This window comes from Procambarus clarkii, chromosome 55 (genome assembly GCF_040958095.1).
Source record: "Procambarus clarkii isolate CNS0578487 chromosome 55, FALCON_Pclarkii_2.0, whole genome shotgun sequence".
Classification (NCBI taxonomy): Eukaryota; Metazoa; Arthropoda; class Malacostraca; order Decapoda; family Cambaridae; genus Procambarus; species Procambarus clarkii.
Window position 1 is genome coordinate 23,537,748 of NC_091204.1, and position 24,790 is coordinate 23,562,537.

The window sequence follows — 24,790 nt, forward strand, 5'->3', positions numbered from 1 at the left end:
AGCCGTGCCAGGCGACGAGGTGATCACTTAGGGCTCGACCCAACCACAGGAGAGGAAGAGCCGAGGGGGAAGCATTTACGTCGGGGCCCCAATGCAGCAGGGTCTATAGAGCCCGGTCTTCGAACACAGGACGACTCTGCTTTGTCGCCCACCCCACGAGCCCGAGAAAGTTTAAGAGGAACATTGACATACAAAATGCAGAAAGACTTCATAAATGTGCCCTCACACCCACCCACCATGGAGCCCTCAATTAGAGGTCAGGACACCCAACAAGAGACAGGTTGCCGGTGCCCTCCCAGGCGTGCATGACGAGTATACGCACCACAAACGCCACCTTAAGAACCGTCAGTCCGTCGAGATCAGGTTCAGCAACAAATGGAGGATTGACAATAAAAGGTTCCCCTCACTCTAGACGTTTGGTACTTCAGGCGAGAGTATGCCTCTCCAAACGCCCAGGCATCTAAACGGAAGTATTCCAAAGTAATAATCAAGACCAGCAGGAAATAATTTGAAAGGAGAAGAGGGAGAACATGAAACTAGGAAAAGGAAAAGATTTGGCTCAATGGGTGAGGACAGCAGCAGAAGCACAGGGTTCCAAAAGGACAGAACCAACTCGCGGAGCATCACACCGCCAGCCACCTACCAATTCCCCCCCCCCTCCCCTCCCGACGATGACAATGGGTCAGAAAGGGAGGGAGATTAAGATTTAAAGCTTACTATATTATTTTAAGGTAATTTTTCCTTTGTTAAACCTTTTAACATTTTGCAAGATGTTTGTCGAATAAACTTCAGAAGATTCACACCACGTATTTGTCAACCTCAAACAATAATGTTTTAATTAGCAGTGATTATTTACAAACAATATTCGGGCGAGAAATTTTATTTGTATTTAATTACATAATACCCTCTAATAATTAAGAAGTTGTTTACCTCTACTAAAATAAATATATCTACAGGTCAAGCCAATCTACGGTTCGTGCCAGGGGGCAGCTGGAGGAGTCTGGCCCAGGTGGTGAAGGGCGACTAGTAATGTTTCTCTTGTGGTTTAAGCTTCACCAGCTGCTCACTGACGTCCCACAACTTCTTAACCAGCTCCGAGTCCTTGGCCAAGTCGTTGGTTTTGCTTTCCTGATGAAGTAAAAACACTAACTTTTGGCCAAGATATATTAAAGATAAATAGAATGGCTAGTGGGCACGCACGAGTAGTTATGACTACCACTCTCCCGAGTATATTCCAGACTGGTATACAGGTCACACCTGCCGTTATAATTTATGCACTATTCTTGCGGATAATTTTACACAAGGGAACCAATTACAAGAAAACAGATCTACTCATCGGGGAGGAGTGCCATAGTCTACCTAGGTATTTCACATGGTAAATATACATCACAGTAATCTTCCAGCAACACCAATTCCTCCTGGTTGAGGGACTAGACCATCCCACCACATTCACTGAATTAGTTTCTACTAGATACTTACACTAGTGCCACATGGTGCAAGGCAACCATGCACATCTCCCCAAAGAAGCCTTTATAGATATATTCCAGAGTTAATTACTACATCTTTGTGAAAACTAGGTAAATAACCCTAACAATGATATTGCGCTCCAGCCCGGACCCAGAAGAGCTGTCCAGGGGCCAATCTTTTACAGTTTGTCCTTCCCCAGTAGTAAGTGATTAGAACCAAACTTACAAAAACCATGATCCAGGGGTAAACATGTGCAAGGTCCAGACTAAATGGAATGCCAAGCCTGCTAGTGTCACTATAGTTAACTCTTATACCCACCTGTTAATTTAAAGGAAAACTTGCATTATCAAAAGAAGGCACCAAGCTGGGGAGACAAAGTAGCACCATCAAAGCGCGGGATAGTCTAAAGGCGGTAAATATCACCAAGGACGATATTACGAGAACAGAAACACTAGGCAAAACATCAAAGACCGATTCACCAAGGATACTATCGAGGTACAGGTAACGGCAAGGGGAAAGCAAGATGCACGCACGTCCTGGAAGTTAGGACATTCACCAAGGATATGCACGACCATAAGAGGGACAATGCAATTCTGACAATTAGGGGCAGGTCGGTACTCCGTTAAGTGCCCGCAAGTTAAGCGGGAATTGCTAATACCTAACCTCGCCAGTGCCGTCCCCCCCCCCCCCCCCCCACTGGTGGCAGGAAGGCCAAGGGGACACTAACCTTAAGAGAACTGGTTGTTACCAGTATTTAGACCAACGACCCTGCCAATGGTAAGGAATTTAAGAATGAATAACGGGGTAGAAGTCTAAATAGTGAATACATTTACAAGGAGATGGGAAAGGCGCAGAAAACGTGCTTAGCAGCAGCGTCTGCATGTTCATTTCAGAAACACTAATAAGAATGGGAACCCATTACCGTCTTAGATCTACAAGAGAAACTGCCAACATTGAATTTAGATTACCACAGGATTGATAGGATTCAATGACTGGAGCCATGAGGGCGCACACACACAGACAGACAGACACAGAGACACAGACAGAGAGACAGACAGACACAGAGACACAGACAGAGAGACAGACACACACAGAGACACAGAGACAGACACACAGAGACAGAGAGACAGACACAGAGACAGACAGAGACAGAGAGACAGACAGAGACAGACAGACAGACAGACAGAGAGACAGACAGACAGACACAGACAGAGAGACAGACAGACACAGACAGAGAGACAGACAGACACAGACAGACAGACACAGACAGAGAGACAGAGACAGACAGACAGAGACAGACAGACAGAGAGACAGACAGACAGAGAGACAGACAGACAGACAGACAGACAGAGAGACAGACAGACAGACAGACAGACAGAGAGACAGACAGACACAGACAGAGAGACAGACAGACACAGACAGAGAGACAGACAGACACAGAGACACAGACAGAGAGACAGACAGACACAGAGACACAGACAGAGAGACAGACAGACACAGAGACACAGACAGAGAGACAGACAGACACAGAGACACAGACAGAGAGACAGACAGACACAGAGACACAGACAGAGACAGACAGACAGACAGACAGAGAGACAGACAGACAGACACAGACAGAGAGACAGACAGACACAGACAGAGAGACAGACAGACACAGACAGAGAGACAGACAGACACAGAGAGACAGACAGACACAGAGAGACAGACAGACACAGAGAGACAGACAGACACAGAGAGACAGACAGACACAGAGAGACAGACAGACACAGAGAGACAGACAGACACAGAGAGACAGACAGACACAGAGAGACAGACAGACACAGAGAGACAGACAGACACAGAGAGACAGACAGACACAGAGAGACAGACACAGAGAGACAGACACAGAGAGACAGACACAGAGAGACAGACACAGAGAGACAGACACAGAGAGACAGACACAGAGAGCTAGAAACAAAGTGAAGAATTGCAGCATGAAAGCAGTTTAAGAGCAAACGACTGCATAAAGTTCTGCCATAATTATCCTAGTCCGGAGGCATGCGAGACATAGGTGCAGTCAGTAAACAATGGAGTAGCTTACACTGTCGGCAGACTGACTCGTCAGTGAAGACCGAGATGGGGGCAGGAAGAGTAAAGAAAAAAAAAAGTGTGCAAGGAAAACTAGTTTCAGAACTATACGAGGGGGATATGAGCCATATTCATACACTTCAAGGTTCTACAAAACTAGAGGAACCCACCAGTGGGCCCCCCACCCCCCGGGAAAGTGACACTAGGAGTAACCAATAACAAACCTAAAGAACCTTGCAAGCGAGACAACCGTACAGAAAGCAGAAGGTGGTGAAAGGGAACAAGGCTAACAGGATGCGACAGCTGTCAAAGTGCGACATAAGCGAGAATGTGTATGTTGTAAAGACCGCACAAAGTAGAAGACTTAAGATCACGGCGATCCGTGATCGATGTGTAATGAAGCAAGGGCGAAGAGGTAGAACGGCCTATTGACATAGCTCGAGTGCAAGGGGAAGTTTTGTAAAACCCTGGTTTGTGTCCAAGAGGCTGCAGGATGCAAGCAAGTACAACTTCTGGTTTCAACTCTTGACCATGTCGTAGATCAGTCGATTAAGGCAACATCTGGGATGATCTCTGACGTAGGTTTGAATCCTCGTCACGGAACGTGTGGATTTGTTCAAGACTACGAAGAGTAAAGGGAGAGGCAGAAGAGTAAGGAAGACAGCTATAATCTCTTTTAGACAGCAGTAGAAATTTATGTAAACAAGAGCGTGTGCCTATCGGCTCTTCAGACAGTATGGGACAAGACCTTACATTAAAGCCCTTAGAGCATTAAATTTTTAAGATAGGGTGACCAGGACAGGCGAGCGATAAAGATTAACCTCAGAAGTTTAGCAGAATCCTCATATGAAAAACTATTACTATTAAGCAACAGAGGATCGAAAGACGACCTGCTTCCGAGTAAAGGTCATAGCACAAGTCTTAGCTGGAAAGAACTTTAACCCATGTTTGGTGGCCCAGGACGACAGCAGCAATTGCAAGATGAAGTTGCCGTTGGAGGAAAGTCATCCCCTTTGCAGCAGAGGGTACGATTGTCAAAGAAAATGTCAGTAGGAAGGAACAAAATTTTACAGCAGAAGGAACTGCCCATACGAGGCAATTCCTATTTATAACTACCCCAATCTCACTTTAAAGTATCAAGGGACCCCACCTCCATGTTAGGAAGTGATTCTTTTCACCAATAACTAACCGTTACCAAACTAGTATTTACCCCAAGTAATTATCAATAGAAAGCACCAAACCGGGAAGGATATGTAGCACCAAATGTGCGGGATGATCAGAAGGCGCTATATATCACCAAGGATGCCAATACGAGAACAAAAAACACATAAGGCGAACGATATCAAAAGCATCAGTCTCCAAGAATTCCATCGAGGGACAAGCAACCGCGGGGGACAGTCGGAAAACAAGACATACGCTCGTCCTGGAAGTCGGGACATTCAACAAGGATATGTACGACCGTAAGAGGGACAATGCAATTTTGACAATAAGGAGCAGCGCGGCACTCCATTAAGTGACCGTGAGTTAAATGGGTATGGCCAATAGGTAACCTAGCCAGAGCCGTTTCCCCACCGTCGGTTACGGTGGCAGGAGGAAGGCCACTGGGACGAACGACTCTAGAGTACACAGTTTGTTACCAATAACAGAAGATCAACAACACTGCCAACAGGCAAGGATGGAGGCATGAATAACTGGGTACAAGTCGGAATAAGGAACACCTTTATGGGAGATGGGACAAGTGCAGATAGTGTCCTTAGGGGCAGTATCCGCACGCTCATTTAAAGACACCAACATGGCTGGGAACCCAGCAAAACGCAACCGACTTAAATTTACTTGAGATAAACAGCCAATGTTGAATCTATGACCACAGGGTGGACTAGATTAAAGGACCTGAAAGCCATGAGGGCACTACGAGAGTCTACTACTACCACGAAGGAGGACTGCCCCCGGGAAAGCAGGAGACTAAGAGCATAGAGAATAGAGAGTTCTGCTGTGAAGATGCTAGTCTCCGAAGGAAGGCGACACACAAGTATGGTCTGGAAAAACAACAGTAGCCCACACCGTCAGCAGACTTTAACCAGTCGGTGAAGATGGGAACGGAGTGGGAATGAGAAGAAAAGTGCTCAAGGAAGAGTCGTTTTAGAACTGTAGGAGGGGTAAAAGCTTTAGTGATGCGGGTTAGAGAAGTACAAAATTTGGGAAGGGGGACCCTCCACGGGGGCAAGGATGGAACAATACGAGGAGAAACATTAGTAAGACGAACCGAAAGAGAATCTTATGCGAGACAAACGGAGAGAAAGAGGAAGGTGGTGAAGAGGAACAGGAACTAAAGGAGGGGGTAAAAGTCAAAGCACAATAGAGAAGAGTGAGGATGCTGTAAGGATCGCGCTAGATAGCGAAGACTGTATCGATCACGGCGATCCGGGAGAGACAAAGCCAGTGTCAGCGTACAAACTGAGGGTAGGAGTGGAACGAAAAGCACCAGATCCGAGGCGCAACCCAGTATGATGCAAAGGATCAAGACGGCGAAGAGTAGGAGAAGCAGAAGAGTATCCAGGGCAACCATAATCGAGCTTAGGCAGGACGAGAGAGGAATGCAAATAGAGGAGCGTGCGCCTATCCACTCTAAGTATAGGACACAACCTTAAGGGCCTTGGAGCATTCCACACGGAGGTAAGAGACATGGGGCGACCAAGAAAAACGAGTGTCAAAGAACAAAGCCAAAAGCTTCGTGGAATCTTTGTACTCAACGGGGATGACCATAAAGTGATAGAGGGACGAAGAATGACCCGCTTCCGAGTAAAAGTCATGGCACAAGTCTTAGGAGAGAACTTTAAGCCATGATTGGTGGCCCAAGATGACACGACATCAATCGCAAGTTAAAGCCGCCGTTGAGAGGCGAATTATCACCTCGACAGCAAAGAGTAAGATCATCAACATAAAGAGCGGAGAAGATGCCAGACGGAAGGGAGGAAAGGAGACCATTGAGGGCAACCAGAAATAGTAGTACTCGGAACACTACCTTGGGGCACACCTTCACACTGCCGAAAAGAGGCAGAGTGGCACCAAGCCTAACTAAAGGTACGAGAGAGAAAGCTTTGAAGGAAGAGAGGGAGATTACCACGAAGGCCAAAAGAAAGACGTTGGTACAGAATATGGTATCTCAAAGTAGTGTCAAGCCTTTTCCAGGTCAAAAAGGACGGGAACAACGGAGGTCTTCGCAGCAAAAGCAGTACGAATATAGACCTCCAAGTTCAAGAGGTCAAAGGAGGAGCAAGGTCAGGGCCCAATGCAGCGGAGGCTACAGAGCCCGGTCTTCCAACACGGACCGACTCGGGGGCTTGGTCGCCCACCCCACGAGCCTGAGAAGGTAAAGCAGAAACAGTTGAAACAGGATTTATCATCGCTACGAAAAGGAATATTCATTCACGAATGTGCCAACCATAGGAGCCACAATTAGAGGCAGGACACCCAACAAGAAGCTATCGCCGATCATGCCGGGGCCTCCCAGGGGTGCGTCGTGAGTATATGCCCCACAAACGCCACCTTAAGAACCGACAGTCCATCGAGATCGGGTTCAGTGACGAAAGGGGGATTGGCAATAAAAGGTTCCCCTTGCTCTCTACGTTGGGTACTACAGTTCTACGGGTGCAAGAGTATGCATCCCCAAGCACCCAGACGTCAAAATAGAAGAAGTCCAAAGGAATAACCAAAAGAAGCAAAAGATCAGCAGGAAACGGCAAGCAGATAGGAGAAGAGGGAGAAAAACTAAACGGAAGGAAAAGGTGCTCAGCACAATTGGAGAGGACAGCAGCAGGAGCACAAGGCTACAAAAGGACAGAGGACTGTCCCAAGGAGCATCACACTCCAGCAGGCGCCCACTAAACCCCCCTCACGGCAGTAACGAGCTGAGCGGGGAGAGGGGGTATTTACCCCAAGTCTAATCTAAAGATATCGAATTTATACCCATTGTTTCGTGTCTTGTCTTGTACCCTTTTAATCCCTTTGTTACATGCTTTCATCCCTTTAACACTATCACGTCACTTAATTTTTCACCTTTGGAACGAAGTGTAATTTAGGCTTTTAATCTTTGATATGACAGGTTCCTAATTTGTGGAATTAACCGTCATCCTACATCGGGAATGCTCTAGTGAATTTATATCCATTCTATACCTAGACTAGTCAATGAGCAATGAATTTTCACATCATATGAAAACTAATATAGGCTATTTTGTTATAACCTTTGAACAAATTGCAATTTTATTTAAACTGGTTTGTGCACTTTAGCAGCGTTTTAATAAAATGGGGCAGTTACACCTCTAAACATTTAATATCTTTAGAGTTCACGAAAATAGATTTAGACAAAAATTTTACTATCTAGGTAAAGATCTATTCATAGCATTTGTAAAGTCTAACATTTAGACAAAATATTACCAGAATACTTCATGAAAAATGTGCATAGGAATTCGGTAGTTTGATTCAAACTACACAATTCTTTAACTTACCTTACAGTCGACGAAGTACTTCCCGCTGACACCGTCTACCTCCTCCGACACTGCCAGGTGAACCAGGGTCTCGGCAGCAAGTTTTGCATCCTTTGAGAAAGTGTCATTTTAAGTAGTGTTAGAAAAAGACTGCCTTCACAGACACGCATGTAGGCACCATATGAACCACATTTAATGTTTAAGACTATAGTTCCATCAAGTAATTTGTGGAAAAATTAACAATAGCAGTAAAATCAATACTTTTCCCATAAGCCAGATAGGCCAAGCAGCGAAGTAACGCAAGAACCAGGGTCCTCCCTCCTTGTGCATGATCTCCGTAGACACAACCCCCGGGTGAACGCTGTTCGCGGTCACACCTGGAGTGTACATGAACACGTAAGCAAGAACCAACACAAACCGGTTCTTTCCCCCCCCCCCCCCCAACCACCACTAAATATTCCTTTACTTAACTAACCTGAGCCATACAGCTTGCGAGAAAGTTCCACAGTGAAGAGGACATTGGCGAGCTTGCTGTCGCTGTAAGAGGCTTCAAAGCCAGGGTAAGCTCTCGCCTGGTAGTTAAGATCGTCCGGATTAAATGACTTGCATGCGAGGTGTTGGTTTGAAGTTACATTGACGATCCGACTTGGAGCACTAGCCTTCAGTAGGCCTAGGGATAAATATTTATAAAAGTTCAGTGTGAAGACATTCTATTAGACAAGCTACTATTTCACTCTTTATTGCCTAACTAGTTGTACCAGCGTTAACAGGGAGGTTTATATCTCCCTTTCCACTTTCATATCTAGGACAAAAGTTTTCTAAACAAAGTCTGCAACAACTACTATGTTTAGAGTGAGAAGTTGCAGGGTGTGCACGACAACCAGACCGATGCCTCAAGACACCATAAATGTGTCCCATTGGTGCCCCCTCCCCCCCAGTTTGACATGCCTGGACGTTTAGAAGACTGGGTGGCAGAAGACACTATCCAAAGAAATTTGTCCTAGTTTCCCCTCCACATGTTATCCAAAACAGCGACTTACGCAATTTAGAACCTAAACCGAGTAGACCATCATAGACACTATGAAAGTAAATGTTTAGCCTCTACAATAATTCACTTGCACCTGAAACAAGGAAGTAGTTTGTGTACTTTAAACCAAGACGCCTTGCTCCTCACCATTACTCTAGAGTTTATCCTCTGCCATCTGTATGTTTTGAGTATAGCACATTTAATGAAAAAAAAATTGTCAATTTTGGCTTATCAAAAAAATATCCTTTGTATCTGTAAAAGCAGTTTTATTTACAGGAAACTGCTACTTACTTTAGTTTTGAAGATACTCAAGCTAGATTGCTAAAGTTTCTAGTAAGGTTAAATCATGCTAGCATTCTGAAAATGCAAGGACCTATATAGAAAAGCGAAGATACAAAACTTCTACCTATACTTTGTTTCTTAATCAAAAGTAACCAAGTAATTATCAATAGAAGGCACCAAACCAGGAAGGCTATGTAGCACCACCAAATGTGCGGGATAATCAGAGGGCGCTAAATATCACCAAGGATGCCAATATGAGACCAGAAACGCACAAGGCAAACTATATCAAAAGTATAGAGTCGCCAAGAATTCTATCGAGGGACAAGTGACCGCAGGGGGACAGTCAAAAAAAAAACAAGACACGCTCGTCCTGGAACCCAGGACATTCAACAAGAATATGCACAACCGTAACCCACGAATCAATTTTAGGTTGCCACAACGTATCTGGAAAGTGTTGGAAAGTATTAGCAACATTTGTTTTCACGCATTAGATGCGTAATTTTGTGTGGATGTAAATAAGTTTGAAACTTCTTGCACGAAACTTGCTAAAAAAAATTTAAACCTTGTGGCAACCTTAAACGTTTCATAATCTTTTTTTTTTTATTGTTATTTATATAAATGTAGAAATATAAGTATATTTCAACATTTAGTAAAAAGAAAAGATAAAGGTTAATTCATCATTTTTATTCATTTTTGGCAGGCGAGGAGGGGGGCCAAGGAGGAGGAGGGGAAGGAGAAGGGCAAGGAGGAGGAGGAGGGCGAGAAGGGCAAGGAGCCCCCCCTGTTCTTTTACTTCTTCCCCCTACCCTCACCCCCCCCCCCCCTCTTCCCCTTCATCCCACTTCCCTCACTACTCTTCTTCGCCCTCTCCCGTTTCCCTCTACTTCTATCCCTGCTATTCTCCCCCCCCCCCTCTTCACTTAGTTTCCCCCTCCCCGACATCCTCCTTGCACCTCCTTCCCCCTCCCCGTCCTCCTAAACCTACTCTTTCCTCCTCTACCTCATCCTCCTTCCCCCTCCTCGATCTTCTCAAATCCTCCTCCTCGCCCTCCTCCCTCGTTCTGTTCCTTACTTCTCGCCCTCCTCCCTCGTTCTGTTCCTTACTTCTCGCCCTCCTCCCTCGTTCTGTTCCTTACTTCTCGCCCTCCTTCCTCGAATTTGTGGAAATCAATGAGCAAATGTGCTGGCTGCTGAAGTCTCTGAAGGAAACAATGTTGGTTTCATTTTGGATACAAATGTCCATGGAAATTCAGAATGGAAACAATTATAGTTGAACATGCAGACGAGTGCAAGAATCTCTGGCGAGAGTGAAGGACACAGCCTTGACAACTATACTTCAGGAGAATGTAAACATATAAACATTGAGAATTTGTTGTCCTACAAAAAGTCTTCAGAATCTTTCACACCGCTATTGAGCAACACTTACAATTTATATAAATTGTTTTAGGGAATACATATATTTTATATTTAAACATGATTTTATGTATTCCACTAAACACTAATGAGTCAAATTGTGTTAAAAAGAGCGATTTAGAAAATTTAGAAACTACTTTTTCTGATCATAGCTAACTAAATATATTTTGAAGGTTTCATTCAGCCATTATATCTTTTTCAAAATTTAATGAATTACAAAAAACTCCATAAAATTTAATATTTAAACATGTAAAACTATTTGTAATACATTAGGAACAATAGGTTTTATAATAAAAAAAATTTCTACAACCGTGTTTGGATTAAAAGTTTCTCAAAGGCTCTCCTGCACCATTCTCAAGGCAAGTCATTCCTACACCTATGGGAAGAGATAGACGAACGTTTTCTATATGATGTGTGTTTGCTGGGAAGAGGGACAATACAATTTCGACCATTAGGAGCAGGGCGGCACTCCATTCAGTGACCGTGAGTTAAACGGGTATGGCCAATACGTAACCTGGCCAGAGCCGTGTCCCACCGCCAGTTACGGTGGCACGACGAAGGCCAATGGGACAACGACTAAGCATACAGTTCGTTACCAACAACAACCAGCAGGCAAGGATGGAGGCATGAATAACTGGGTAAAAGTCTGAATAAGGAATACCTTTATGAGAGATGGGACAAGTGCGGATAGCTTCCCAAGCAGCAGCATCCGCACGCTCATTTAAAGAGACGCCAACATGACTGGGAACCCAGCAAAACACAGACTTAAATTTACTGGAGATAAGAAACAGCCAATGTAGAATCTTTATGACCACTGGGTGGACCAGGTTAAAAGGACCCTAAAGTCACAAGGGCTCTATGAGGATCAATTACAACCACGAAGGAGGAGCAACACCGGGAAAGCAGGAGACGAAGAGTAAAGATAATACCATAAAGTTCTGCTGTGACGATGCTAGCCTCTGGAGGAAGGCGACACATAAGTGTGGTCAGGAAAACCAGTAGCCCACACCGTCAGCAGACTTAGACCCATCGGTGAAGATGGGAACGGAGTGGGAGTGAGAAAAGTGCTCAACGAAGAGGCGTTTCAGAACTATAGGAGGGGTAAAAGCTTTAGTGATGCGGATCAGAGAAGTACAAAATTTGGGAAGGGGGGGGGGGGAGACCCTCCACAGGGGAAAGGATGGAACAATACAAGGAGAAACATTGGTAATATGAACTGAAAGAGAATCATGCAAGCGAGACAAACGGACAAAGAGGAAGGTGGTGAAGAGGAATAGGAACTACAGGAGGGGTAAAAGTTAAACCACGATAGAGGCGACAGTGAGGATGCTGTAAGGAGACGCGCAAGATAGTGAAGACTAGCGATTACAGCGGTCTTAGGAGACAAAGCCAGTGTTACCATACAAGCTGAGGGTAGGAGTCGACTGAAAAACACCAGAGCTGAGGTGCAACCCAGTATGGTGCAAAGGATCATGACGGCGAAGAGTAGAAGGAAAAGCAGAAGAGTATGCAGGGCAACCATAACAATTTAGACAGGACGAGAGAGGAATGGAAATACAGGAGCGTGCATCTATTCGCTTCCCAAGAAGTATGGAACAAAACCTTAAAGTAGGTTTAAGGCCTCGGAGCATTCAACACGAAGGTAAGAGACATGGGGTGTGTTGGAACCGACCTGTGAGATTTACATTTAATTTGAATTTATATTTACGTTTATTTATATATTTTGATAGCAATTGTTATGATGTTAAGGGGACTTTCTGCAATAATCTCAAATTGATCCTTACACATTAGGGGGGGTTTATATTATATTTAGTTTCATTAGCTGCATATATATATATATATATATATATATATATATACACACACACAGAATTTACTACATTTATTAGTATAAAATTGGAGGTTCCTTATCCGATTGTACAGCAAGCTTAGTCCACCAGGTACAAGTTGGATGTAGACACCACATTATCCTCTTATGAGGCTAGCTTCCTAAACCTCAAGTAACTTATCAAGCTTTGCTTCCTCTTCTTCACCTGTCAAAGGGCACTAGCTATAAAGCCGGAATCCTAATATATGACTGCTATATCAGAGAAAACACTGTATATTAAATAAAGACCAAGGCTTAATTACCTGGGTTGAGTCAATCATTTGTGTTCTAACCAATTCGCCCTATATCTACTAACCTTAACTGGGCAAAAATGATTAGACAAGCGGGTTGCGGTAAGACACTTCCTTGTGGTTGTCGACAGCAATTTGATGGTAGAACACTGATCTCCATAACACTTCCTCCAAGAGAAATTATACAAGCTGAACTCGCTCCAACGACTGTCTTACAAACAATGGCTGCCCACTCCCTACTACTGATGCTCCTGGCTTACTTTGCCCAGATGTCAGTAAGTGATAGAAGGGTCACATTCTCTATTTTGGTACTGATAATTAAGTTATTACATCATAAACATCTCATTTGAATTAAGTCCAAAGACTAATGTATCTAAGAATAATTCAACAGAATAGGTGGCGAATTTAAGTACTATTTGGCAATGATATGCCGTTTTCTATTGACGGAAAATTCCACAAGCTACATTTTCTAAGGGTTAATGTAATGTATACAATGCAGCAGCAATATTATCTGCCTGTTGACTATATTAAATGGTGTCGGGTTTTCAGACAGGGCAACCAAGACTGAACGAGTGTCAAAGAATAACCCCAAGAGCTTCGTGGAATCTTTGTACTGAAGGGGATGACCATAAAGTGACAGAGGGACGAAGAACAACCCGTTTCCGAGTAAAAGTCGTGGCACAAGTCTTAGTAGTAGAGAACTTTAAGCCATAATTGGTGGCCCAAGATGACACGGCATCAATCACAATTTGAAGCTGCCATTGAAGGAGAGGCAAGTTATCATCCCAACAGCAAAGAGAAAGATCAACAAATAGCGAAGATACCAGAAGGAAGGGAGGAAAGACCAATGACAGGCAACCAGAGGAGAAAAAATAGAGTAGTACTAAGAACACTACCATGGGGGCACACCGTCATACTGCCAAAAAGAGACAGTGGTACCAAGCAATGCGAAATGTATGACGAGAGAGAGAGAGAGAGAGAGCTTTGAAGGAAGAGGGAAGATTACCATAAAGGCCAAAAGAACCAAGTTGGGACAGAATATGGTAGCCAAGTCGTGTCAAGCCTTTTTCAGGTAAAAAAGGACAGTAACAACGGAGGTCTTTACAGCAAAAGCAGTACGAATATAGACCAAGTTCACCAGGACATCAGTCGTGCAGCGGCACTTGCGAAAACCAAAAATTGAGAAGGAGGTTGTGGTGATGGTGTTCCCAAGAACCACATCAGACCGACCTTTACCATACGCTCAAACAGCTTGCAAACAACTCTAGAGCGATAGGGCAAAAGTCCTTAGGGGACGTACCGAGAGATCCTGGTTTCCAAATAGGGAGTACAATGGCATCGAGCCAGTCCTCAGGGACGAACGGCGACTCCCAGTCCTGGTTATACAGATTAAATACCGAGACGTGCATAAAGGGAGATGGCAAAGCATCTCAATGAACGTCATCCGAGCCCGCCGTCATAGATCCACAGAGGGCAAGGGCTGGCTGAAGTTAAGAACGAGAGAAAGGATCGTTATAGGGAAGGCAGAGACGAGTTTAGAAATCTAAAAAGATAAGATTCAAGAACAGGCTTACGAAGAAGGAAGGATTGAGGAAGAGTAGAACCAGAGGTAACAGAAGAAAAGTGGGCATCAAGTTCAGTCGCAACCTGCACTGGATCCGCCACAGACTGCCACAGAGGCGGAGAACCGGAGACACCTGGAACCAACTTGCCTGCAATCTTGCGGATCTTCCCTATCCGCGGCAGACGACTATTGGACGTAATGGTGGGAACACAAGATTTCCAACTCTCACGTTTACCTGTATGGACGGTCCTATGGGCCACTGCACTCTCCTTCCGAAACAAAATAAAAGAATCTGCCATCTGCTGGCGGCGGGGTTTCTTCCAGGCTGCACGCTTACAGCCCGAGCACAGTCTTCATTCCACCAGGGAACGCACTTCCGTGTGCCCTGGGAGGAAGAGCGAGGAATAGCAAGGAGGGTGAAGAGGCTCCAGTCAGCCTTGACAAACTGCCACCTAGGGAAGGAGGGAAGGGTGGAAAGAGGAAACAAGGATGGGGAAATGATCACTTATGGAGGGCATCAAGAACCTGCCACGTGAAATCTAAGTAAAGGGACGACGAGCAGAGAGAAAGATCAAGACAGGAACGGGTGCGAGTTAGAGAGTCCACATGAGTGGGCTCACCAGAATTCAGAAGTGATGAACTGTTAGAGAAGACGACCTCGGGCGTTTGTCAGAAGATCACCCCAGAGGGAATGTGGACAGTGAAAAATCACCCAAAAGGAGCACCGGCTCTAGCAAGGAGTCCACGAGGTGCTCGAGATCAGGAAGGGAAAGCTGGACATTAGGGAGGGGAAGGGAAGATAAATGGAAAAGACTTTATACCCTTTTCCCACAAAAACACATGCAGCAGAACAATGGATAGGCGACTAAAGAAGTAAGGGGAGGAAAGGGGGGGGGGGGGAGGGGCGAAGGTAACATCAGAACGAATTAAGAGCGCAGTAGAGTTACAGCCAGCCCCAGCAAGATCTTGGGGGGTGGGGGGGGGAGGAAGAGAAATAAAAGAACCACGAAAGTGACCAGGACGAGCACCAAGCATTGGTTCCTAGAGACCAACAAAGTGGTGAAAACTGTATTTAGAAGTTAGGAGTTCATGGAAGTTGGCACAATATCCACTAATATTCCACCAAAGAGGGACATTATCAAAGAGAAAGGACAGTAACAAGAAAAAGGTATAGGAGAACAGTTTATTAGAGAGTCTCAGGATCAGGGGCAGCAATAAATCAGTGTTAGGGGGCCATGGGTAAACTTGGTAAGGATAGAGGAAAGGGAGCGAGAGGACAGACCAGAGGCGGACTGATAGGGTCCGGAGGAGGAGAAGACAACCGAGATGGGCAGGCAATGACAGCTGAAGAAGGGGGGGGGGCGCACGTGTAGAAATCAGGGAGTGTAACTCAGCAAGTGCAGCAACTGCGAGGGAATCTGGGGCGAAAGAAACCTCCATATCTGGAGACAGGGTGTCCGACCACTGAAATGGGAGGGGAACGTCTTCACAGAATCAGAGAGACGGGGCCCCCCCCCCCACCCCCCGAGGAAGAAAGCGAAGCCTTCTTACCCACTGGAGAGGAGCCAGGCTTACGTTTCCGACTCTAAGAGACAGTTCCAGTAACAACGTACCAGGCGACAGACTATTGTCTCGGCAGAAGAGGAACGGGAGCAAACAATGTTTGCTGGGAGGATGATGGATATCAGCCTGGACAGAGGTGGCAGTGGAGGGTCAAGAGACTGGGGAAGAAGACAAAGGAGATATGGTGGACTGGGTAGGAAAGGGGGGGGGCCCCCCCCCCATCTCAGAACCAGGAGGGAGACCTTTCGGGACAAGAGGCAAAGGAATAGGGGACGTGGTGGTGCGTGTGGTCGGCTTCAAGGCCTGGAAACGGTTGCGAGACAGAGGAAGGTGAGAAGGACGAAGAGAGGTCGAACGCTACACACTAGCATAGGATATGCCCACGAAAGGGGCAGAGACAAACTTTGCTTCTCGCTACAGGAAAAAAAAAAAAGAGACTATCACGGTGCTTCAAGTTGAGGACGGCTTCCTCGAGTTTGCAGTGCATACACGAGCGTGAGAAGGTAGGGTGGGCTTCACCGAAATTGAGGCAGCGAGCCTGGGGAGAAGTGCACGCCGACTTAGAATGACTATCGTCCCCACACATGGGGCATAGATACACAGTACTGGTGCATTTAAGGACACCGTGCCCGAACTTCCAACACTTATTGCAAAGTCTAGGAGAGGGAATGTACTCTTGAACGGAGCATCTGGCATCGCAACCCGTTCTCGCAAATTTAATAAGTCAATATTGACTTACTAAATTTGCGAGAACGGGTTGGGCATCGGCAAGAATAACAGGGTGGAAGGGCCCTGTTATCAAAAGGTGATTTTTACAACTCTAAAGGGCTGACGGCGACGACCACGAGGGGGTCTAGTAAACGTGTCCACCTGGAGGACAGAATGGCCTTTGGCTTCAAGGATATGTTTAATATCCTAATGGCAATCTTTGAGGTCCCGAACACCAGTTGCAACATGGTGTGGGAGAAGAACAGTGCCAACACTGGCATTCAATCTGGCATTCTTCGAGACCCGAACAGGGGGTCTCGCCAAGGCAGGATAAGGCAGGCCAAGCGGGCGGCTGCATCCTGAGAAGGAGCAGCAACGACACAGGTACCAAGACGAGTGGGGTTGAAGGAGATAGAGGCATCCACGGAATCGGCAAGATGCCTATGAAGGGAAAAAATCAGGAGGAGTTGAATCCAAAGGTAGGTCAAAGTATTTATTCCACGTATCAGGACCAAACAAAGCATGGAACGAAGTAGGATGGGAGCATAGGAGAGCGGCCATGGCGACGAGAACCCTTGGAGAGAGACTGGTCGAAAGGTGCAGTAGTCACAAGAAAGGATGGAGCCGTGCAAGGGGACGAGACAGTCACCACAGCAGGCTTGGGGCTCGACCCAACCACAGAGAAGGGAGGGGAGCAGGGAGGAAGAGTCCGGTCTGGACCGAAACTGGGTCTCATAGCGGGGGCTACAGATCCCGGTCTTCCAGGACGGTCCTACTCAGGGGCCTGGTCGCCCACCCCATGAGCCTGGGTAATAGAAGGCAAGTCGTTATCCATACAGCAAACGAAACAAAAGAGATGGGACCTGGAACCAAGGGATACCACTTACCAGGGCAGCCAGGGAGGCCGAGCACGGGCCAGTGCAGGAAGGGTGTCGTCCCCAGCGGTGCTCCCCCTCTTCAACAGGGGAGGCCTACCACTTCGTTTTTTCTCCCACACCGGTGCTAAGACCCCAATCCCCCTATCGCCCCAGCCTGGACACCCAACCATCCACTCAGGGCGGCCTTTCACAGGCGACCCCTCTAGCGGGTGGTCCGATGGCTCACAAGGCCCCTACGTGGTGCCCTTCAGCACGTACACCACCCAAAGAGGGGGCAGGAGAGGGGGCACAGGCAACCCACACCGGTCCCAGGGAGGTGTACGCGAGCCCCCTCACCACGGCAAGGAGGCACCACGGAGGGGTCTCACCACAGTAACCCACCTTGCACAGCTAACCGATATATTGGTCAACTGGCGAGCAATAGCCATCACTAAACAGTTGCACCGTTAAGACGGCAATTTGTTCACGTCGAAGGTTGCCCATCTTATGTGAAATGGCTAACTTAACGTTAAAAGGATAAACTTTTATTGAAAGGTAGCTCCCCCCCCACCCCAGGACACTTCAAGGCATATGTAAACTGCGTGCATTTTAGTCGAAAATTTTCTAGTGTAAAATTTCTTAAATCTTATTTACCGTAGATTTTTAATTTTAGAAGCCATGATATTATAGGTTTCCACGTGTATCAGCCATTTGCCAATTAAATTTTTAATTTTATAGTTTTAGCTAAAAAATAAAGCACCGTCTTATTAGTAGAATGCCAACTTTTTCATTTCTTAGAAAATATACCTTGATACAAGATTTTCCTAAAGTATTTCTCCCCTTTAGTCCACTTTTGTGACAAACCATACATCAATACCCCTATAACTATTTTAAGCGCTTTCCACTAAGAAGCCAGGAAGTAGGTTTACACATTAATGCTAGACCACTAATTATTTGTCCACAGCACTAGCAACAATTTTTCAAGGATTTATAGTAGTCAGACTAAAGGCTCGCACACACTGCTGCAGCAATATAAAAAAAAAATAGTGGTAATCATGCAACAAGGGGGGAACAATGACTAGTGCCACACTAGATCCCACTGGTAACAGGACTAGCAACACTGCAGAGTTCGTCTCCAGAGTTCTCCAATTTAGTCTAATGAGATTACCCTATTACACTGACCATTTACTTCTTGACAGAAGAGATCTGTAGCTGGGAGTTTTGGACGGCAGCCTATGCCATTATTACCGACAAGCGACCAAAAGATCCTTAGCCGTAAGTTACACATCTCAGACCTTTAACGAAAGTGACCCTAAGCCACTTACCCAAGACCATGTTGGTGAGAAGAAAGTGACCAAAGTAGTTGGTGGCCATAGTCAGCTCCAGACCATCTGCTGTGGTGCATTTCTCAGCCATGCCCAGCGTTCCTGCGTTGTTCATCTGTCACGGTAATATGGGTCAGGGCGGCAGTCATCTTTCGGCAATGGACAGAATCCAATATTTTACATTTCCTATTGGCAGTATTTGTCCCTATACTTTTACATGTCCTTTTAATATTGCCATACGAGTACTAATAACAGACCAAGAAACTAAATTAATTTATTTTAAATTAAAATTTAAACCATGAAAACCGCATTTTCGAAAAAAAAGGGGGGGGGGGGGGGTCGAGTGCATACTCTGGCACATCCATAGTGTTAGGTCCAGTGTTGTCGCCATGGAGAGTGGTATCTAGCTTCCACCCTTCCCCCCCCCCCCTCAAACTTCTGCTCCAATAATCTTTGGACACCTTAGAGACAGTGAACATTCCTGAAGTTTTTAATTTAGTGCTATGGGAAGTGCAGATAATTTACCTTATTGTTTATTAAAATGTCCAAGATTGTAAATCTAGAGCAGGACTTTCCTAAAAAAAAAACAAAAAAAAACCTATGGAGGGACAGTTTGCTTACCAGGACGTGCAGAGACCTCTCCGTGGCCAGAACGCCTTCAGCAAACTCCCTGACCGAGGTCAGGTCAGAAGTGTCCAACTGACGTACTTCCATCTTTCTGTTGCATGTAGTTCTCATGACTTCGTCTGGAAGAAGTCTCATGAAGTCGACACTTATGGAGGAAAATCTATAAGTTTCAATCTAGACCAAAAATATACGAACAGAACTTGGTATTCAGACAACTGTCTGGAGCAAAAGTTGTTAAAGGCCGACGCAAACTAGGGTAGTGAGTACAGTCTTTACATACCAAGATGGGTCTTAACAATAGCAACTCTTTACCTGCAACCTTCTGGCCCTTCTCTGTGTTCCTGCAGGCGAGGATGATGCGTGCGCCCCTCTTGGCCAAGTTTTGCACCGCCTCCTTCCCGATGCCTGGGAGCGAATATATATATATACACACATATTTCAAGCCATTAGCGTAATTTAGCCATGTCTAACAGCAACCCCCCCCCCCCATTTCACTAGTTACAGGATATTAGAGCATATGAAAATGTTAGCGATTTTCCAAAAGTAGAAGAGCATAAATTACAGCTCTAGTGTAGTCACAAGTATTAAAGATACTACAAACTCTTGCCCACTACCTTAAATACAAATAACCCCCCCCCCCCCATCCCCTTAATTGGCATCACTTACCAGCAGAGGCTCCGGTGACAATGACAGTTTTTCCCAAGAGTTGTCTTGTGGAGGAGCACCTGCCGGCTTGGGACCTGTAGACCAACCTTGTGCCTAGAACCATAGCTGCCGCCACCGCTGCTCCAGTTTCCAAAATCATTCTGCTAGGATGCCTATAGGTAGTTTAAGAATAGAATTAAGCTTCAGTCATTTCACTTTATTGAAATAAAGTGAAATCACCGACCAATTTATATGCAATGCTCTCCCATAAAGACCAAAGGCAAAGAAATAAGCAAGTTTGTTAAAATGGAAATGTTCTAATCAATTATAATTTTACTCAAAGATTACCAAGATACAGGCGATCCACACTGCTTTTAGATCATGCACTTTCCAATGTACTATTAGAACATTGATCTAAATGTTAACTTTACAAGGTATATATTTATGAAACTACGAGCCAACACTGAATATATACCAACAAATTACCTGAAACTAACCCTCTTAGCCATCCTAAAAAAAACATCTTTGCCAACTTAAAGTTTTATAGTCTTTATAACACGTTCAGTACAAAATATTACACTCTTCATTAAAAAAAAACCACTATACTAGACAACGCATGAGCAGCGTACTAGTGCAATAGTAGAGCCCACCGTCTGCATACTATGTAGATGGTATTACACCCGGCCATGCACGTCACATTTTATCTTTAGAATTCTCAGCATGACTAGAATCTAACCACGCGAAATTGCCACGTATCTAGACAATTTAAACACCAATTCTTTACTACAAATACCACAGATTCTTTAATTAGTAATATACTTTCAGCAACTCTTTACCGAGTACACTAAAATTATATTATATTAATATATATATATATATCTATATATATATTAATATATATAATAATAAACGTGTGCAGCACACACTGTCGCTCCTGCCTCCCAAGCTGCACAGGAGGAAAAGCATTCCGACATCCTTAAGTCAATATAAAGGGACAACCGCCATTCGGCAAGACACGAGCATCCCTACGTTTGTAACATTTAGGGCCATGTCACTACCATACTGCCCAAGTTGTTATATCAAACTTAGTAGATAGTGCCTTTCAATGAAATAAAGGCCGATGTTCGCGAGTACCATATTACACATTCACCCTGGCCCCCCCAGGAGTTCCTCCTTCACTCCCCCTCCCCTCCCCCCAGCAGGGGGCCCCTCACAGGGAAGCAACACTTACCCGTTTACATTACCAACTTCACAAATTGGACAGCACAATACAAGAATATGGGACGGAAGACAGGTTAGCCACCCTGGAACTAGGAACGTAACATGCAGCCTTCCGTAGCTATGCACCAAGGAGGACCCTTTAGTCCTTGCTAAAATTTTCGCAATTCTTAGTATATTTAGCCAAAATATTTGGTAGAGACTAAACATTAAGGTAATTACTAAAAATATTTAGTAGTGAAGTTACTCTTTAGCATTAACAGTATGTAATACTGCTGTTAAAAGTTTCAGTATATTCCAAATTTATACCTTGTGGTAACCATTTTTCTTTCACGTTTCATGCAAAGTAGAAGTTAATACTTTGCAACTGAACTGGCAATAACTAGTTCAAGTGGTTTTGTCACTAGTCACCAAGTATGATCATTGATTTTTCTACAGCCGTTTCCCTTCCGGAAGGGCAATTTCCTGCACCAACAGGTTTCTAGAGAAGTTGGCACTTGTCCAACAACAAGGATATACACCATTAGAAACCGGCACAAGTCAATTTTACCCCTCCCCCCCCCCCCCCCAAACAAACTTTCAAAGTTACCTTAGTACCGAAGGTTCCACTTTCAGTAACCAAAGCATTACGACAATACAGCATCCTAACCCAGTATACAACACCTGGCACCGCAACCTTCTCCAGGGTACCAACACCAAATATCAACTTTCTACTCCGACCCGTTCAAATTTATCTGCTACGAGAACACTTAAATGTTGAAGATGTCAAAGCCGATGAGTTTTTATAGCCGTCTGCCCAGCATGCTTTAGAAGTATTTAGAGTTCAGCAAAACTAAAGGTTAGATGCCAAAGTAAATTTTTTGCCCGATTCATGAAACTTCCAGAATGTAGCAAGGCATCGGCATTACTAGCAAAGATTACAAAAATCCGACTTGCCACAATAAGAAGTTTCCCTGCAACGCATTATACCCAGTCTGTTTTTCCACTATTCCATGCATCACAAACCCTTAAGTTTCTCTTTACTAGACATGCATAGTTTCAAGTCTGATCATTAAAAGTCTTCCCCCCCTACCAAAACATACGCCAATACTATTATACTAAAATCCTGCATCGTGATCTTTGCGTTAACCTGTAGATTGGAATAAAATATTTATACCGATAAGTGAATAAGCCTACTCAAGGCTTTACAAAACTTTAGGTTTGTCAAGCCTCTATCTTTAAATGATAATTTACACAAGTCTACACATGCCAATTAAAACAAAATGAACAGTTCAGCAACAGGAAACTGAACATTAGAAAATACTTCCCGAACAGTTAACAGTCGTTAAAATAATGTTACATGGCCCAATAAAGTCACACGGCACGTAACAGGCAACAGAAGAAATTCCATTTATGGACAGTCAAGATAAGATTAAATAAACACGCCACACAAGTCACCACAAGACCCTAGCATTAACACACACTTACAAGTCACCGGATCTGACGAGAACACACAACTACAAGTCACCACAGGAGCTCGAAGAGATCTGAGCAGCAAGTCACAAGGCAGCCTTCACATAGCCTCGCTAAGCTCACACGCTAGCTTCTCCTGCAGTCTGGCGTCTTGGTAACAACGGCGAGGCACTAAAACGAGTCTAAGAAGGTAACTGCTTGACTCTGCTTGTTATCACCGCCATAACTACTCCAATGGAATACAAAACAATGTCTTTATTACCCACTCTTGTACACGTAAAGCAGGCTGTGTCAATCTTAACAATATATAATAAAGGATTACAAATTAAACAATAATAAATATATTATGATAAGAAACAGGAAATGTATTATGATAAGAAACAAGCCAAGCCACAAGCATTACAGGTCCAGGCCCATGGCACACCCCTCTCTTAAGGGGGGGGGGAGAACGGGCGGAGTTCACTTACCTCTTCTCAGTTGTGAGGGGGGGGGGGGTGGAAGGGCGGAGTCTCCTAACCTCTAGGGGAGCTGGTCGGCCGAGCGGACAGCACACTGGACTTATGATCCTGTGGTCCTGGGTTCGATCCCAGGCGGCGGCGAGAAAAATTGGGCAGAGTTTCTTTCACCCTATGCCCCTGTTACCTAGCAGTAAAATAGGTACCTGGGTGTTAGTCAGCTGTCACGGGCTGCTTCCTGGGGGTGGAGGCCTGGTCGAGGACCGGTCCATGGGTCACTAAAAGCCCCAAAATCATCTCAACCTCAAGATAACCCCTCTTCACTTGTAGAGAGGGGGGGGGGGGAAGAGTTCTCTTACCGCTTCTAACTTGTTGGGGGCGAAGTCCCATTACCCCTCTTCAATTGTTGGGGGTAGATGGGGAGGAATTCCCCATCTACCCCCATCTACCATAAGCCTATATTTATGTTTCTATTTTGTGTATTTACAACTTTTGTTTGTGTGTTTGTTATACTGTTCTTGAGTTCTGTTCACTTGTTTCTTGCCTTGTTATGTTAAAGCTGATGTTGATGTTTTTTCTGTTATGGCTGTATCTATGTGTTTACCAAATAAATAATAAAATAAATGGTTAGAAAAGCAGTTGAAGAATGGGACTCACTAGTGAACACGGTGCATCTACATCCGCCACCAGGAAAATGTTATTTATACAAGACTAAAACCAGTGCGCTAAAACAGAGCGAAAAAACTTTTTCTTTTTCGAAAAAGAAAAAGGAAAAGAAAAAGAGGAAAAGGAGGAAATCCCACCTCCATTTAAGACTTTGACTCAAATATCACAGTAACAAGGTTATCGTGAATAACCGAACTCAGTTACGGGCTCACTATAGCCCGTGCTACATGAACTTTTTATTCTGAGAAGCTGAATCTGAAACAACAACAATGATAGAGAAGTGCTCGCCTGGCTCTGGGCGGAGGCGGACGTGTTGCCAGTGAGCTCTTGGCTGTTGGCCAGTGGTAGTTCGTGTTTGAGAGCGGACCCTTGGGGCCGTGGTGGCTGAAGGGATGGTGGTCCCCCTCCCCTGTGAAGCAGGATACCATTGGCCTAGAATTTACAGGCCCGGTGTCTTGCCCAGCAGTTTAAGTGGTCATGATTGATATGTTGCGAGTGGATGTGGAAGATTATCCCAAATAGGACCCACACTGTGGAGCTGCACTTAAAGGACCCCATCCCTTCATCTCTCCTGCTTCTGGGCATCATGGGACGCGTATTCTATGGGTGTCAGCCCCGGACTTGTTTCCGGTGCGGACTCTCGGGCCATCAGCCTGCGAGTTGTGATGCGAACCGGGTCGGGCTTGTGAATCTCTTCAGGGAGGAGGACTTTTCCCCTTGGTGGTCCCGGACCTGTCGGAAGGTGCTGCTGTGGTGAGTGATACTTCCCAGTCGTCTGGTGCCCCGTTGCCGGTCTCTGATGTCAGCCTCAATGTGGCTGTGGGTGTCGGGGTGGTAGTGTATCCCCAG

At 45.2% G+C, this 24,790-nt stretch overlaps 1 protein-coding gene across 1 annotated transcript; it reads right to left on the bottom strand.

Annotated features, from left to right (window-relative positions):
* Window positions 1-864: 864 nt before the first annotated feature.
* LOC123754987 (retinol dehydrogenase 11) lies at window positions 865-22,964 on the bottom strand. Its single transcript, XM_045737355.2, has 9 exons — window positions 22,836-22,964; window positions 20,172-20,323; window positions 19,818-19,910; window positions 19,500-19,624; window positions 18,879-18,993; window positions 8,497-8,691; window positions 8,283-8,398; window positions 8,043-8,132; window positions 865-1,128 (listed from the first exon to the last, which is right to left on the bottom strand). Exons 2-9 carry the CDS (start codon window positions 20,308-20,310, stop codon window positions 1,024-1,026), a joined length of 978 nt encoding a protein of 325 aa, XP_045593311.1. The 5' UTR covers window positions 20,311-20,323; window positions 22,836-22,964; the 3' UTR covers window positions 865-1,023.
* Window positions 22,965-24,790: the final 1,826 nt, after the last annotated feature.

Coding starts and splice junctions, on each gene's coding strand:
- LOC123754987 (XM_045737355.2), bottom strand. CDS start 20,310: ATGATTTTGGAAACTGGAGCAGCGGTGGCGGCAGCTATGGTTCTAGGC. Junction 19,911..20,171: donor TGTCACCGGAGCCTCTGCTG/GTAAGTGATGCC, acceptor ATTCGCTCCCAG/GCATCGGGAAGGAGGCGGTG. Junction 8,692..18,878: donor TCTCACCAACATGGTCTTGG/GTAAGTGGCTTA, acceptor ATTTATCCCTAG/GCCTACTGAAGGCTAGTGCT.